This window comes from Anastrepha ludens, chromosome 2 (genome assembly GCF_028408465.1).
Source record: "Anastrepha ludens isolate Willacy chromosome 2, idAnaLude1.1, whole genome shotgun sequence".
Classification (NCBI taxonomy): domain Eukaryota; kingdom Metazoa; phylum Arthropoda; class Insecta; order Diptera; family Tephritidae; genus Anastrepha; species Anastrepha ludens.
Window position 1 is genome coordinate 182,972,053 of NC_071498.1, and position 11,893 is coordinate 182,983,945.

Below are 11,893 nucleotides of genomic sequence, written 5' to 3' on the forward strand. Positions count from 1 at the left end.
CATTCTTGAATGAAATTCTAATGGTAATCAGAGTTCAAATTCATCATCTTCGTTGCCCACTATCGTTGGAGTCATGCTGGCGACAAAAAGATATCACCGCAAACGACGCCACCGATTCTAACAGTGCTGATTGTGAAGAAAAATGTAAAGATAACTGCCTCAAAAGTGGAAGATGAAGCCTCCAGAGCCCATTTTGCATTTTTTTAAAGAAAGAAATCTAGTACCGCGCTTAATAAGGAAAATTTAATGCCAACTGTGGAATATGGGGGAGGTGGGGTGAAAGTGTGGGGTTGTGTGGCAGCTGTTGGCGAGGCAAAATTTCAGTTTATTGATTCAGTTTATTGCCTATTTGAATATTTTAAAACAAAATTTAAAGCAAGGCGCTGAGCAGCTGGGGCTATCAAATAAATACAGTTTTCAAAAAGACAACGTCCTCAACAATACAGCTCTCATAGTAAAGTAAAAGCTTCTCCATGAAGTCCCCAAGCTATTGCCAACACCATACAATCGCTAGATTTAAACTCTATTGGACACTTAGGGCGCTTCTGGAAAGAAATATAAGGGAACACCAAATTACAAGCAACCAGGTCTTGAAGGGAGGAGTGGGTGAAGATTACTCTCGAAGAGACTACCAAATTGGTAAACTCCATGCCTAATAGACTTAACAAGAGTACACAACAAGTGAATATTCCTTGAGAGTCTTTTCAATATTTGAAATTTTAACGAACGTGAATTTTTGGAGTATGTATGTCTGTAAGAATATAAAGACTGAAGACTCTAAAGTACTTCCGAAATTCTCAGAAATATAGTCATACCATGCACCGAATTTATCGGATGTGGAGTGCTTTTAGAGCAATTCAGCTTTGTTGTTATAGAAAAAATTTAAATACACAGAGTTTCAAATCTTTTTATTACAATTTTATTTGAAATGTCCTGATAATTTGGTGATAATTGCACCAATTTGCGCTTTGAGTATTCAAAATGATGACTCTCGGTGAATATCGTATTTTTTTAATCAAAAAGAAACTAGAAAATCTTGTGCGTTACACTTTTGCGCTCCTTTGTCGGATCGTGGTATTCGCGGGTGAGCGTAGTTTAATATGTGAAAGCATAAATAAAATATAAAGGGTCTTCCCAAAACGCGTTTAGATGTTATTTTAAAGTAAACATTTCGACTCTTTCAGATTTCACTATTTTTATTCAAAATACGGCTCGTAGCAATTATATGTGAAAAATTACATCATTTAAATGTACACCATGGGAACGTCGGGTAAAATCCCTCAAACAGTCGATTCGATGTTGAAGATTGGAGTATTTTTTCTTCATATCATGACATTATTGGTGGTGTTGATGTTTTCGGCATTCTAAAATATTCATATTCCAAAACGCAATAGTACTAAACATTTCCCCATCTCATCGAAAAATTTCCTACAGATTTACTTCCTTTGCTTGTTCCCAATTTACGTTCTTCGCTAGTTATCTAAGTTTCACACCAGCAATATTCGCCATCTATCGGTTGGAGAGGAGGATGTGAAAGAATTCAAACAGGAAATGATTTTTTATTCATTGAATAGTTTAATATAACAGTCCTTTATACATTTATTCCTACATTTTGTTGCTGTTAAATAATAAGCAAATAAATATGTACATATGTGTGAATGTACGTATTATCTGTATGGCACTGCACCACACATCGCACACATTTCGAAAATTGATAGGCATGAATGTATTTTGCATTTTGCTGACAAGCAGTAACACCCTGAAGAGCGCAGTCTCTGACTAGTATCCCAATCATTCCACTTCACATGCACAAATGTACATACATACGTATGTACATCGAACAAGGCTATTAGTCTTCCGTCACCACGAATGAGTTGGAGATGCCTTCATAGGGGAAAATGCCGCCTAAAATGTATTTGTAATTGCCGAAGTGCCGAATGCGATATTCACCGGGCAAAGTGTTTGGCCCAATGTTCCAATGAATGTGGATGTCGCTGAAGCCGAGTATCAAATGCACCCGTTCCCAAATGAATCTACCAGAAAGGAAACGAAATTTGAAAACAAAAAAAAAACAATGTTTTAAAAGAGGAGATTTACTTCGTTTCCCAGCTGGCATCCGTATAGGCGACCTTCCATCGCTCTTCGTTGATCTTTCGCTCCACAGCAAAGTAGGTTTTCTCATGGAAGAGATTATTGCGAGGATTACCGGCAATGAAGGTGACTTTGACGGTGTCATTGATCTGATACGCCTTTCGCGGTTGCAACTTGACGTGACCGAAATCCTTGCCAATCGGATGACCATCAAAAATAACCCCCGTGTTCATCGATAACATGCGATCGTTCATATATGGTGGAGTGGGTCCCGGTGGTAGATGTTCGCTCCGTATCATGGACTTGGTCAATTGTTCGAAAACGTCCATGTAGATTGTGTGCGTGTTGGGACCGAAGATCGTAGAAGCAGCTTCATAGCGTTGTGCCTAAAAAACGACAATATGACTAATTTCGAATTTGTTTTTAGCAATTCGCCTCTCACTTGATACTCCTCAGGTGTTGTGATGTAGCTGGTATACATATTTGACAAACCAGCGATGATCACTTCTGTATCTTTGCCACCCGTGGCCACAGCTACGGCACTGATCTTATTGCGCAAACGTCGCCCAGCCATGGTAGTAAGTTCGCCGGGCACAGCAGCAATTATCAGATCACCAATTTTTAGTAGCTGCGCGGAGACGATTTTCGGTTGCCATTCATATGGGAACGTTGCCTGTAACAATGTGACACAAAGTTTTTTTATAGATATTCATATTTTGTGTAACTCAATTTAATAAAGTTGACTTACCCTTCCAGTCGCAAGTAGTATGGGCTTCGGTGCGTGACAGCTGATGTCCTCTTGTGTGGGAGGAACTATGAAATCTCTAACCGCATTCCACATCACATTGTCAGTGAGGGTTCCCTGCTCAAAATTAAATGCACCGGGTCCATCTGTTGTGCCGGCGGCAAAGCTGTAACCCATCGCAGGTTGGCAACCGCGTATCTTATCCATTTTCCGTTGAAGTGGGTTGTAAGTTGTGCCGTTATAGTTGGGCATATCGACGAATTGATGGATAAAGGATAATTCGCCAACTATTTCGCGGCTGGTAGCCTCTTGACTGTTTTCGTTCAGTAAGCGCTGGACGATTGTGTTTTATTTGAAAGAAACATTAAAAATTATAATATCATTATTTTTTCTTTTAATTACAATTATTATGTTTTATTCTAGACACAAAAAAAAAAAAAATTAATTCTGAATTTCAATGCACTGAAATATCAACCCACACTTGCTTCAATCTTACTAACCAAAGCACCCTCAGCCAAGCGCGTGGCTATAATTTCTGTGCTCTCAAATATATCGCGTCCGGGTCCTGATGAAAAACATTCCCCTTCCTTTGACGGGCACTTTGAAGTAAGCAGATCGCATTCATTTCCACTTATGGAGCACTTCGGTCCCATAATATTTGGTGACACATCACCCAAATTAGACGAGCAAAAGGCGGCAACAAATTTTCCCTTAAAGAAAAATAAATAATATAGAGAATTCAGAAAAATTCCCATTTTCCTTCTCAATAAATATGTATCACTTTAATCTCATTCGAAGAACGTTAGTATTTCTTGAAGAAAAAGTTTTGAACTCTCTGCATTATTGCTTCTCCCGAGCTCTTGTGCTTCTTATTTGATAATAAGAAAATATTGCATAAAACGGGGTTTTCTTCAAGATTCTGTAACGCTCCACCTTCATATCAGGACACTACTGGTCGCTCATTTTCTTTGGCTGATTGGCTGATTTGGGTGCAACACCGAAAATAGTTTTGGGCTGATATTAGATATGAATCTTACCTTCCCGGGCACTTTATTCGTGTTGTATTCCTTCTCCAAGAGTAAGGCTGCATAGCCCACATTATCTGAGGTCACCAATTTGTTGGTATGATTCATCGATGTTGCATGAACAGCGTACCAGTTGAAAGCGCCCATTAAATTATTGTCCGAATCCACGAAACGCAGTTGGGTCAACTCTTTATCCACGTCATGCTCGTATTGTGCGCGCTCTTCCTCGGGATTGCGCAAATAGGAGGTGGGTGAGCGATTGATGTTCACATTTAGTATTGTTGTTCTCGAAAGGAAGATCTTGCCATCCACCATATTGTCGGTGGCGCGTTTGATGCTCTAAGAAATGAAGAACTTAAATAGTGCTAATATTACTGCTTATAGAAGAAGTTGACTAACCAAGTAGCAACCCTGCACAAGCGCTTCAAAAGTCTGCGGCACGAAGCCCAAAATTGAGATATCGTAAAGCAGATGCATGAGGAAGCCGCCGGGACCACTGTGAGTGTGGGTGCCGCTGATAACGACATTATCCGCCGTGTAAATGTTGCCATAGCGCGCTTGTAAGCGTTTCACAACCTTACAGAAACATAAAAATATTCAATAAACTTTTTGTTAAATTTTCTTATAACTTCAGTTTACCTCACGTTTGACACCATAGCCCATCATGCCCGCATCGACCGAGACGAACGCGACGCGGTTATGGTTTTCATCTTCGACGACAAAAGCGCGCGCGAATTGCCGCAAGTGCAGGCCACGCCCCACTTGTTTAATATTGGCGTAACCCATCTTTGAAACGTAAAGTAATAAAGAAAATATTGAAGAATAATTATTATAAAGTGTCAATAAACTGAAAATGGTTAATCTATCTCAAATTGAAACGCTTTACACATATACACAAATGAAATAAGTCCTGTTAAATATAAAAATCGCGCACTTGCTTGAAGAAAACTATAATCACACTGGTTATAAAGTTTCCGATTTGTTTTGCCTACTGCCTACTATGGCAGCCGTTTAAAATATATCGCCCCGAATTTTTTAAGCCAGTTCTAAGTAGAGCTGGCGCTTAATTTTTCATATAAATTTTATTTTTTATTTTTGTTTTCTTGTTGATTATGACCCTCTTCTAGCAAACATGCGATAAGACAACTTACGAAATGTATTTCCACTGGTGGGCCCGTACTATCGGCACGTCCCACACCAATCTGGTAAGCATTGGCACAACTCCATAGCACTCCGCTCAGACACAATGCGACTAATACCGTCAGGTGTCTGCTACTACGGTAATTCATTTTATCTTTTTATTTCAAATTTAGTTAACCGCTTTGGTCCCTTTACTACGCGTATTCTGCACTTTTGTTACTGAAATATGAAAGTTCAACTAAGTGGCATCTGCGTGATTGCTTCACCGGTTCTCTCCCTACTGCTTTTCCAAACCAAACTGAAAATAAGAAAACACTGATTTTATTTTCCATGTAAAGCAATTAAACAAAAAAGTTGTCATCCCTTATTGAGTCGCAATTTGCCCGCTGACGCAGTACCATTTCAAAAAGCGGATTAAATATACTGGATGTATAGGGTGCCCCACTAAGATCGGTTTTATGTTGTACCTTTAGGTCAAATTATGGAGAATAACACATCCGCAGAAAGCAAAGGAATACGAAAATTCACTATCGAAATAGTGAATGGTGAAAGTAAGTTGGTCGTCCGAATAGAAACGCTCTCCGCTCTGAGAGTATTCTATGCAGTAGCAGCTGGTGGTAGCAGAAGAAGAGGAAGGCCTCCTCTGCGTTGGAAAGATCATGTGGAGAAGGACTTGGCTTCGCTAGGTGTTTCCAACTGGCGCCGGTTAGATTATCTATGCCGGTTAGCACGAGAAAGAAAGGACTGGCGCTTTGTTAAACTCGGTCAAAATCACGTAAGCGGTTATCGCGCCTATCAAATAGGAGAAGAAGTAGAAAGTAAGCTGGCTCTATGCCAAAACGTCATAAATAATTTCCAAAAAATGTCTCTATTTATCGGGTTTCCTATTATTTACGGAATCCTCAAACGAGACGTTTGCCACTTGCACGTGTTCAATATTTGTGCATTAACAATTATGCATAATATGAAGGCTTTAGAAGGCAAATACCAGATCATTTTGTTGCCAACTTTTGAATATAATTCGCACGCGGAAAGTACTGAGGAAATATTCGAAGGTTTTATTAATGTCTTCCGCAAATTGTCTACCAAATCCTTACAACAAAATTAAAAGTAAAAGTCAAGGATATTTTAGAAAAACTGCTTACTAAGCACATCAAAGGTTCGAGCATTTATTTGAGCAATACAAATAATCCGTACTAAGTGTTGGTTGATTGGTTAAAGGGGTGATTCTTCCAGAATCCAACTAGCGCTTCCGCCCCAGTTTGTTGCCACATCCTCGTTACTAACTTGTTTAACGGTTATTTACAGCAAAACTATATCCAGTCTGTGCGGTTTAAGACCCTTATTAGGTCGTTGACATCTAAGGCAGACAGTTGCTCGAGACTCTCGAACAGCGGCTGACCACAGAGGAAATGGAAGACTGTTTCCTTTTTCTCCAATTGTTTACAACTGTGACAGAGTACAAAGGAAAAAATTAGTTGAAAGTAAATGGAAAAAACTTGGACAACCATCTGACGTTCACGCGTTGCGCGTCATTAAGTTTCCTGGCTTTAAGGTAAAAAAAAATGGCATTTTTTTGGATTTATCTTTTTATTTCTTAGGTTAAGTTCCGGTGAAAGACATTGACATTGAAAAAACTAAGTCTTTATATCTGACATCTGAGTAAGTGTAATCATCCAAAAAATTGAAAACTTCTAACGGCAATCACAGCAGCTACGAAAATATCGAATTACACTTTTCATATTCATTCAAGAATATTGTAACACCTTTCCAATTTTAAAATAAAAATAAAATAAAACAAGTTTGTCTTTTAAATTTTATGGACTAATAGCAAGGTGGATTTATTAAGGTGACAGCATTCACCCAGCTGAATTTTTCACCGTAGGTATGGCTTACGTCAAAATGATATGCTTTGTTTGTATGTATTGGTATGTTTACATTTGTATGTTTACATTTGCTTGCTGATTTTGACGTGCTGGTTGGACCAAACGCAACAACAAATACATGTAGGGTTTTACTTATATGTGTTTGCTGTCACCTGTAATAAATTCGCCTTGACTAATAGCATGCAAAATCATTTTCAATACTGTCGTTTGAGTGTTCAAAGACTGAACATTTTTTGCAGTACAATGAAATGAGGGGGGCCTTTTTTGTATTATATTTTGAGAAATGAAGTAAAGCAAAATAAATAAGATTTCTATTTACTCTACGCAAAATACCATGAAATATAGAACACAAAAAAAAAATATCGTAACTGCATCAAATAATGTTTGAGTGTCTGTATGTATTTTAGAACAAGAAATTTCTATAAGTAGAAAAAATTCAATTAGTAGAAAGTCGCTCACGTAATAAATTTGAAATCTGAAATCTCATTTTAGCTTAATATTTTAATGATTGACGCTGCGTGTGTGGATCAATAGCAGTATCTTCATCGGTGATAAACGATAATTGCATGACGATGCGGGACGTGTGGTAGGTCTTGCATGCATCCATAAATATCTTTGTATGTAGGATCCATGTTTACACTCTTTATGGCAACAAAAACATGAGAGTTGTATAGGCACAGTGTATTTATCAAATTGCAAAAGAGACACCCTATACACATAAACGCCATCCTCTTGAACATTCCAAGCGAAAGATAAAATGTTATATATAAGTAGTAAGGAAGTTTTACATGAAAATGGATGCATAATTGGAAAGATTATTTTTATTTATTGAATTAAATTTATAAAAAATTTATTTATTTTTTATTTTATAAAGGTTTACAGAACAATAAAATTATTATACAAACTAAAAGTAGTGCAGCGCTAGCATCGGAGGCTTTCGGCTGAGTTATAAAAAATTATAAAATTTAATAGTTAGATTACAGCGCAAGCTACCAGGGCTATTGGCTGTGTTGATAATGAAAAAAAATATTACTTCGACGATTATGCAAGTTTAAGTGCGCTGTCGAAACAAAGGATGCATTTCTTTCTTTTTGCTTGTATATTCTAAAAAGTAGCGCCAAAACACCTCGATCTGCATATTTGTGTTGGGATCAAGTAACTCAATTTCCTAACGTTTGCTTGTTTTGTTTTACTCGTAAATGGTTGTTGGTTATAATAGAATGGCGCACATATCCTTGACAGGTGTATGGACCATTGCCCTATTTCCGAATAATCTTCAAGAGGGAATCAACTTATTTCATTCCGCGGAGTATGATTTAAAAAGATACGTACAGATGAACCACCTGCACAGATGTACATATGTATATTTGTATGTAGTATAATCACGCGTAAACAGTCTTCGAACAGATAAGTAGACCGAATAGTTATTTATTATTTTGAGTGAATTTTTGGCATTTTAGGCAACGTGACTGGAACAACATCAAGACGCAAGGAGCTGGGCCAAACACACAAAAAAGGTTTAAGCGCCAAATATATATATATACATATATATAGACTTTAGACTGGGCTTTACATGCTCATTTGGCATATATCATACATACATATGTACTCATATATATACATATGTAAGTATAAGTGCACATGGAACATTTTGCATGCATTTATGCGTAATCACTTACGAATTATAGATACATACATACATAAAATACAAATTATAGTCGCACTTTTGGCAATCAACCTGGCTCTGGGTGTAGCTGTGGAAGTTTGAGTACTAAATGCATTAAATTTTGGTTGGCATTGTAGTAAATTTTATGACCATTATTTTTTATTAATCTTTAGCGCTAATTATGAGTGCAAATGTGTATATGTGTGTGAGTTCACGCGCTCGCTGGTCAGGTTGACTAAATTTTATAACCAAGTAGTTGAATTAATTTTTGTACTGTGTACCTTTACGTAGTGCGTTTTTTTTATTACTTATTTTTGTCTACTACCAAAATGTGGGCCTAATTATTATGTTGAACATGTAATTCACGCCACAAATAAGTGACATTGAATATATTTAAGCGACTTAAGGAATAAACTGTAATGGAATGCTGATGAAGACTCAACATATTTAGTTGTGAAGAAAATATATTTATGTATTATTATTATTATAGAATAGAATTCGTTTTTTTTATTAAAAATTTATTCAACTAACTGAAAACGAAAGTAAAACGCCTCCGTTTTGGGAAATTGACAGAAGGAATAAATTGCTTGCCCTGATTTTTATGCAAAACTAACCATTAACTTTTAACATTATTGAAATTTTCTATGAAAAAGTGAGACCGGTTTATGTAGTTTATCAGAAAAAATTTATTTTAAAACATTTAATCAATAACAAAGTTTTTATACAGAACAAGCGTATTGAAAAAAATTGGGAGTTGCTTGATTAATTATATCAAGTTGAGCAGGTTGCGCGTATTGTGGTAACACTGAATTTTAAAATTTTTATAGGTGCTGAGCTGACCTAATCAAAACCTAATTACATCTTTTACATTTTTTTATTTACAAACAACTTTTTTTTCTCTTTTCTTATTCCTTGTTCTCTCACTTTTTTCTTATTCCTGTTTCTCTCCTTGTTTGTAATTAAATCACTTCAAAGCTACGTTCACTTTTTCTCTTCCTTTCGTACAATATTATTTTGATTTGGAACTTTCATTTAATTCGCATATTTTAATTCATGTATATTTTTACTTTGCGATCAGCTGTTTTTCTCACTTGCAAATTCTTACGAGTAAAAACTCATCCAGTAAAATCTTGTAACTTTCCCTCAAAATGAAATGCCAATTTGCTCTCTCCCTTTCCCCTACTTTGCAAGTTTTTCGGATACACGAACACCAAAATTTGATAATTTGTAACAATTGCTCCAAATTACATATTTGCTTTATGAACTAAGCTATTATTTGCGAGATATGGCCGGTTCTGATACACAAAATGGGGCAGACTTGAACCTATTAATTTTTTCCGGATCTTCGAAAATGATAGTTGAGGCAGCCGTTAAGCCAAAGTTATTTTTCAAATTCAATCATAAAAATTAAAATAATCACCCTTTACAAATCAAACGGGATGCACCTAGTTGTTTTAGGGAACGTGGATAAGTTGAAAGACGCTGCTTATATTTCAAGTAAACCAGAAAATACACCTTTAAAAATTCACAAAACATACTTTTGAAATAAAACAAAATTTATAAAATCCTTTTAACTTCAATTTTGCTTTTGGACGCTCTCTTTACCTCATCCCAACCATCACCATTGCAATGGAACAGAGATGGTGTGACCATCAATGCCGGGATCCGATTGCGCCGGTAAAGGTATTCATTCATAAACGAACTTCCCTGCATACAAACATACATACACATATTCGTACCTATGTATGTATGTATATTCATTTGGATTCGTACGCATGTACCTACCTCCAACTATTCACTGCGACACTGTTGGAAGTAAGTATGCACAATTTCGTATACAAATTTTTGTTGTTTATGTGCATCTGTTTGTATGTTTTTGCAGCGATTACTTAAGGCTGCTCAATTGAACGAAATTACGGATGCCAGGCCGCTTTTGTGACTCGATTTGTGGCCTATTAATGCGATTTTTCCGTGCCTCCGACTTCACCACCGCGTTTATACTCACTGTATTTTATCTTTTAATTTTTTTTATTGTTATAGGTCTCTTGACTTGTCCTCTGCTGCTACATATAAATGTATATATGTATGTCATGTGCTGAGTGCCGTTTTTTGGTGATTTCCTTTCATTTGAAAAAATGAGCAGAATTGATGTGAAATGTTTTGAAATGCGCTTCGCGCCGCCCAGAGTAGTCTTCGTAAGTAGCACAGCGAGCTTTATGTAATGTTGGTTATTGGGTGTCTTTCCGACAAATAAAATGTTATAATTTTGACTGCAGCGAGCCAGACTTTATTTTTTTCTTTTGTTTTGTATTCAATTACAAGGGAACTAAATTAAAGTTACATTTCCACATCAACCAAAAAACAAAACACCAAAACGTAGTATCACTTCGCAATGTTATGAGTAAAACTTAAAAAACAAAAATTGTAATAGAATAGTAAATTAATTTAGTAATTTAGAAAAACATTTGTCACTTTACGTATTAATTATTTATTTTCATTTTGATATTCCGAAAATTTAGCAAAATAGATTAAATTATTCTCTAGATTATCTACAAATTAATTTAATATATATTTACACCTTATATGTACATCCCGATACACGTATGTATGTCTGTAAATATGTATGCATGAATGCACATGCAAATGCGCTCTATCTGTGATTCTAAAGGCATTAATCAAATTTTCACTGTGAAATTGGCTTTTATTTTTTATTCACATTACAATTAAAATGCATCAAATAATGATAATTAAGTTACTAATTTAATTGGCGTGTTGCATTTTTACTTTACGTGCTATTAAAAAGCACAAATACATACACACACGTACAAATTGACAGATATCTTAAGATAATTAGTTGCCCGCTGCAGTGGGAGTTCAACCGCGCGTTAATCTTCAGAGTGGTCCATTACAAACGTTTGACATTGAAATTCCGTCACAAACCCGATTTTAAACTTTTCGCAATTCATGTATTTTTTTTGTTTATTTTGTCCGATATTTCGTTTGTGTGTTTACTATTTCCACATTACAAACGCCTTGCTAATTTAATTAATTTTTGTTTTAGTTTTTTAGTTTTTCCACCGCACCAACTACACCGGAATATAATTGATATATTATATTGTATATATATATACTACTTCGAATTTCCAAAGCGTGCGATTTAAAAGCGACCGCTCTGTTGTCAATTTGGCACCCGTTTGTGCGAAATGACCGAGCGCAAAGACTAAGTAACCGTTTAACCTGCGTTCGGCCACTATGTCCACGGCACTATGATGTGAATGAGGGGCACCAAACGATGAGGTATCTCTTTGTTGGTACTCCGTCGGTTACACTCAGCTGCAGA

At 36.2% G+C, this 11,893-nt stretch overlaps 1 protein-coding gene across 13 annotated transcripts; it reads right to left on the bottom strand.

Moving 5' to 3' along the window:
• Positions 1 to 1,539: 1,539 nt before the first annotated feature.
• Positions 1,540 to 11,893, bottom strand: LOC128856057 (neutral ceramidase). Of its 13 annotated transcripts, none has more exons than XM_054091425.1 (11): positions 11,494 to 11,893; positions 10,339 to 10,673; positions 5,013 to 5,299; positions 4,501 to 4,647; positions 4,261 to 4,437; positions 3,874 to 4,200; positions 3,337 to 3,546; positions 2,840 to 3,169; positions 2,534 to 2,764; positions 2,098 to 2,477; positions 1,540 to 2,033 (listed from the first exon to the last, which is right to left on the bottom strand). In XM_054091425.1, the coding sequence occupies exons 3-11, from the start codon at positions 5,148 to 5,150 to the stop codon at positions 1,850 to 1,852; spliced, it is 2,124 nt and encodes a 707-aa protein (XP_053947400.1). In that variant the 5' UTR covers positions 5,151 to 5,299; positions 10,339 to 10,673; positions 11,494 to 11,893; the 3' UTR covers positions 1,540 to 1,849. The 13 variants fall into 13 exon arrangements, with proteins under 13 accessions (XP_053947400.1, XP_053947399.1, XP_053947396.1 ...); XM_054091424.1 differs by having other exon boundaries at positions 10,339 to 10,616; positions 11,380 to 11,893; XM_054091421.1 differs by having other exon boundaries at positions 11,380 to 11,893.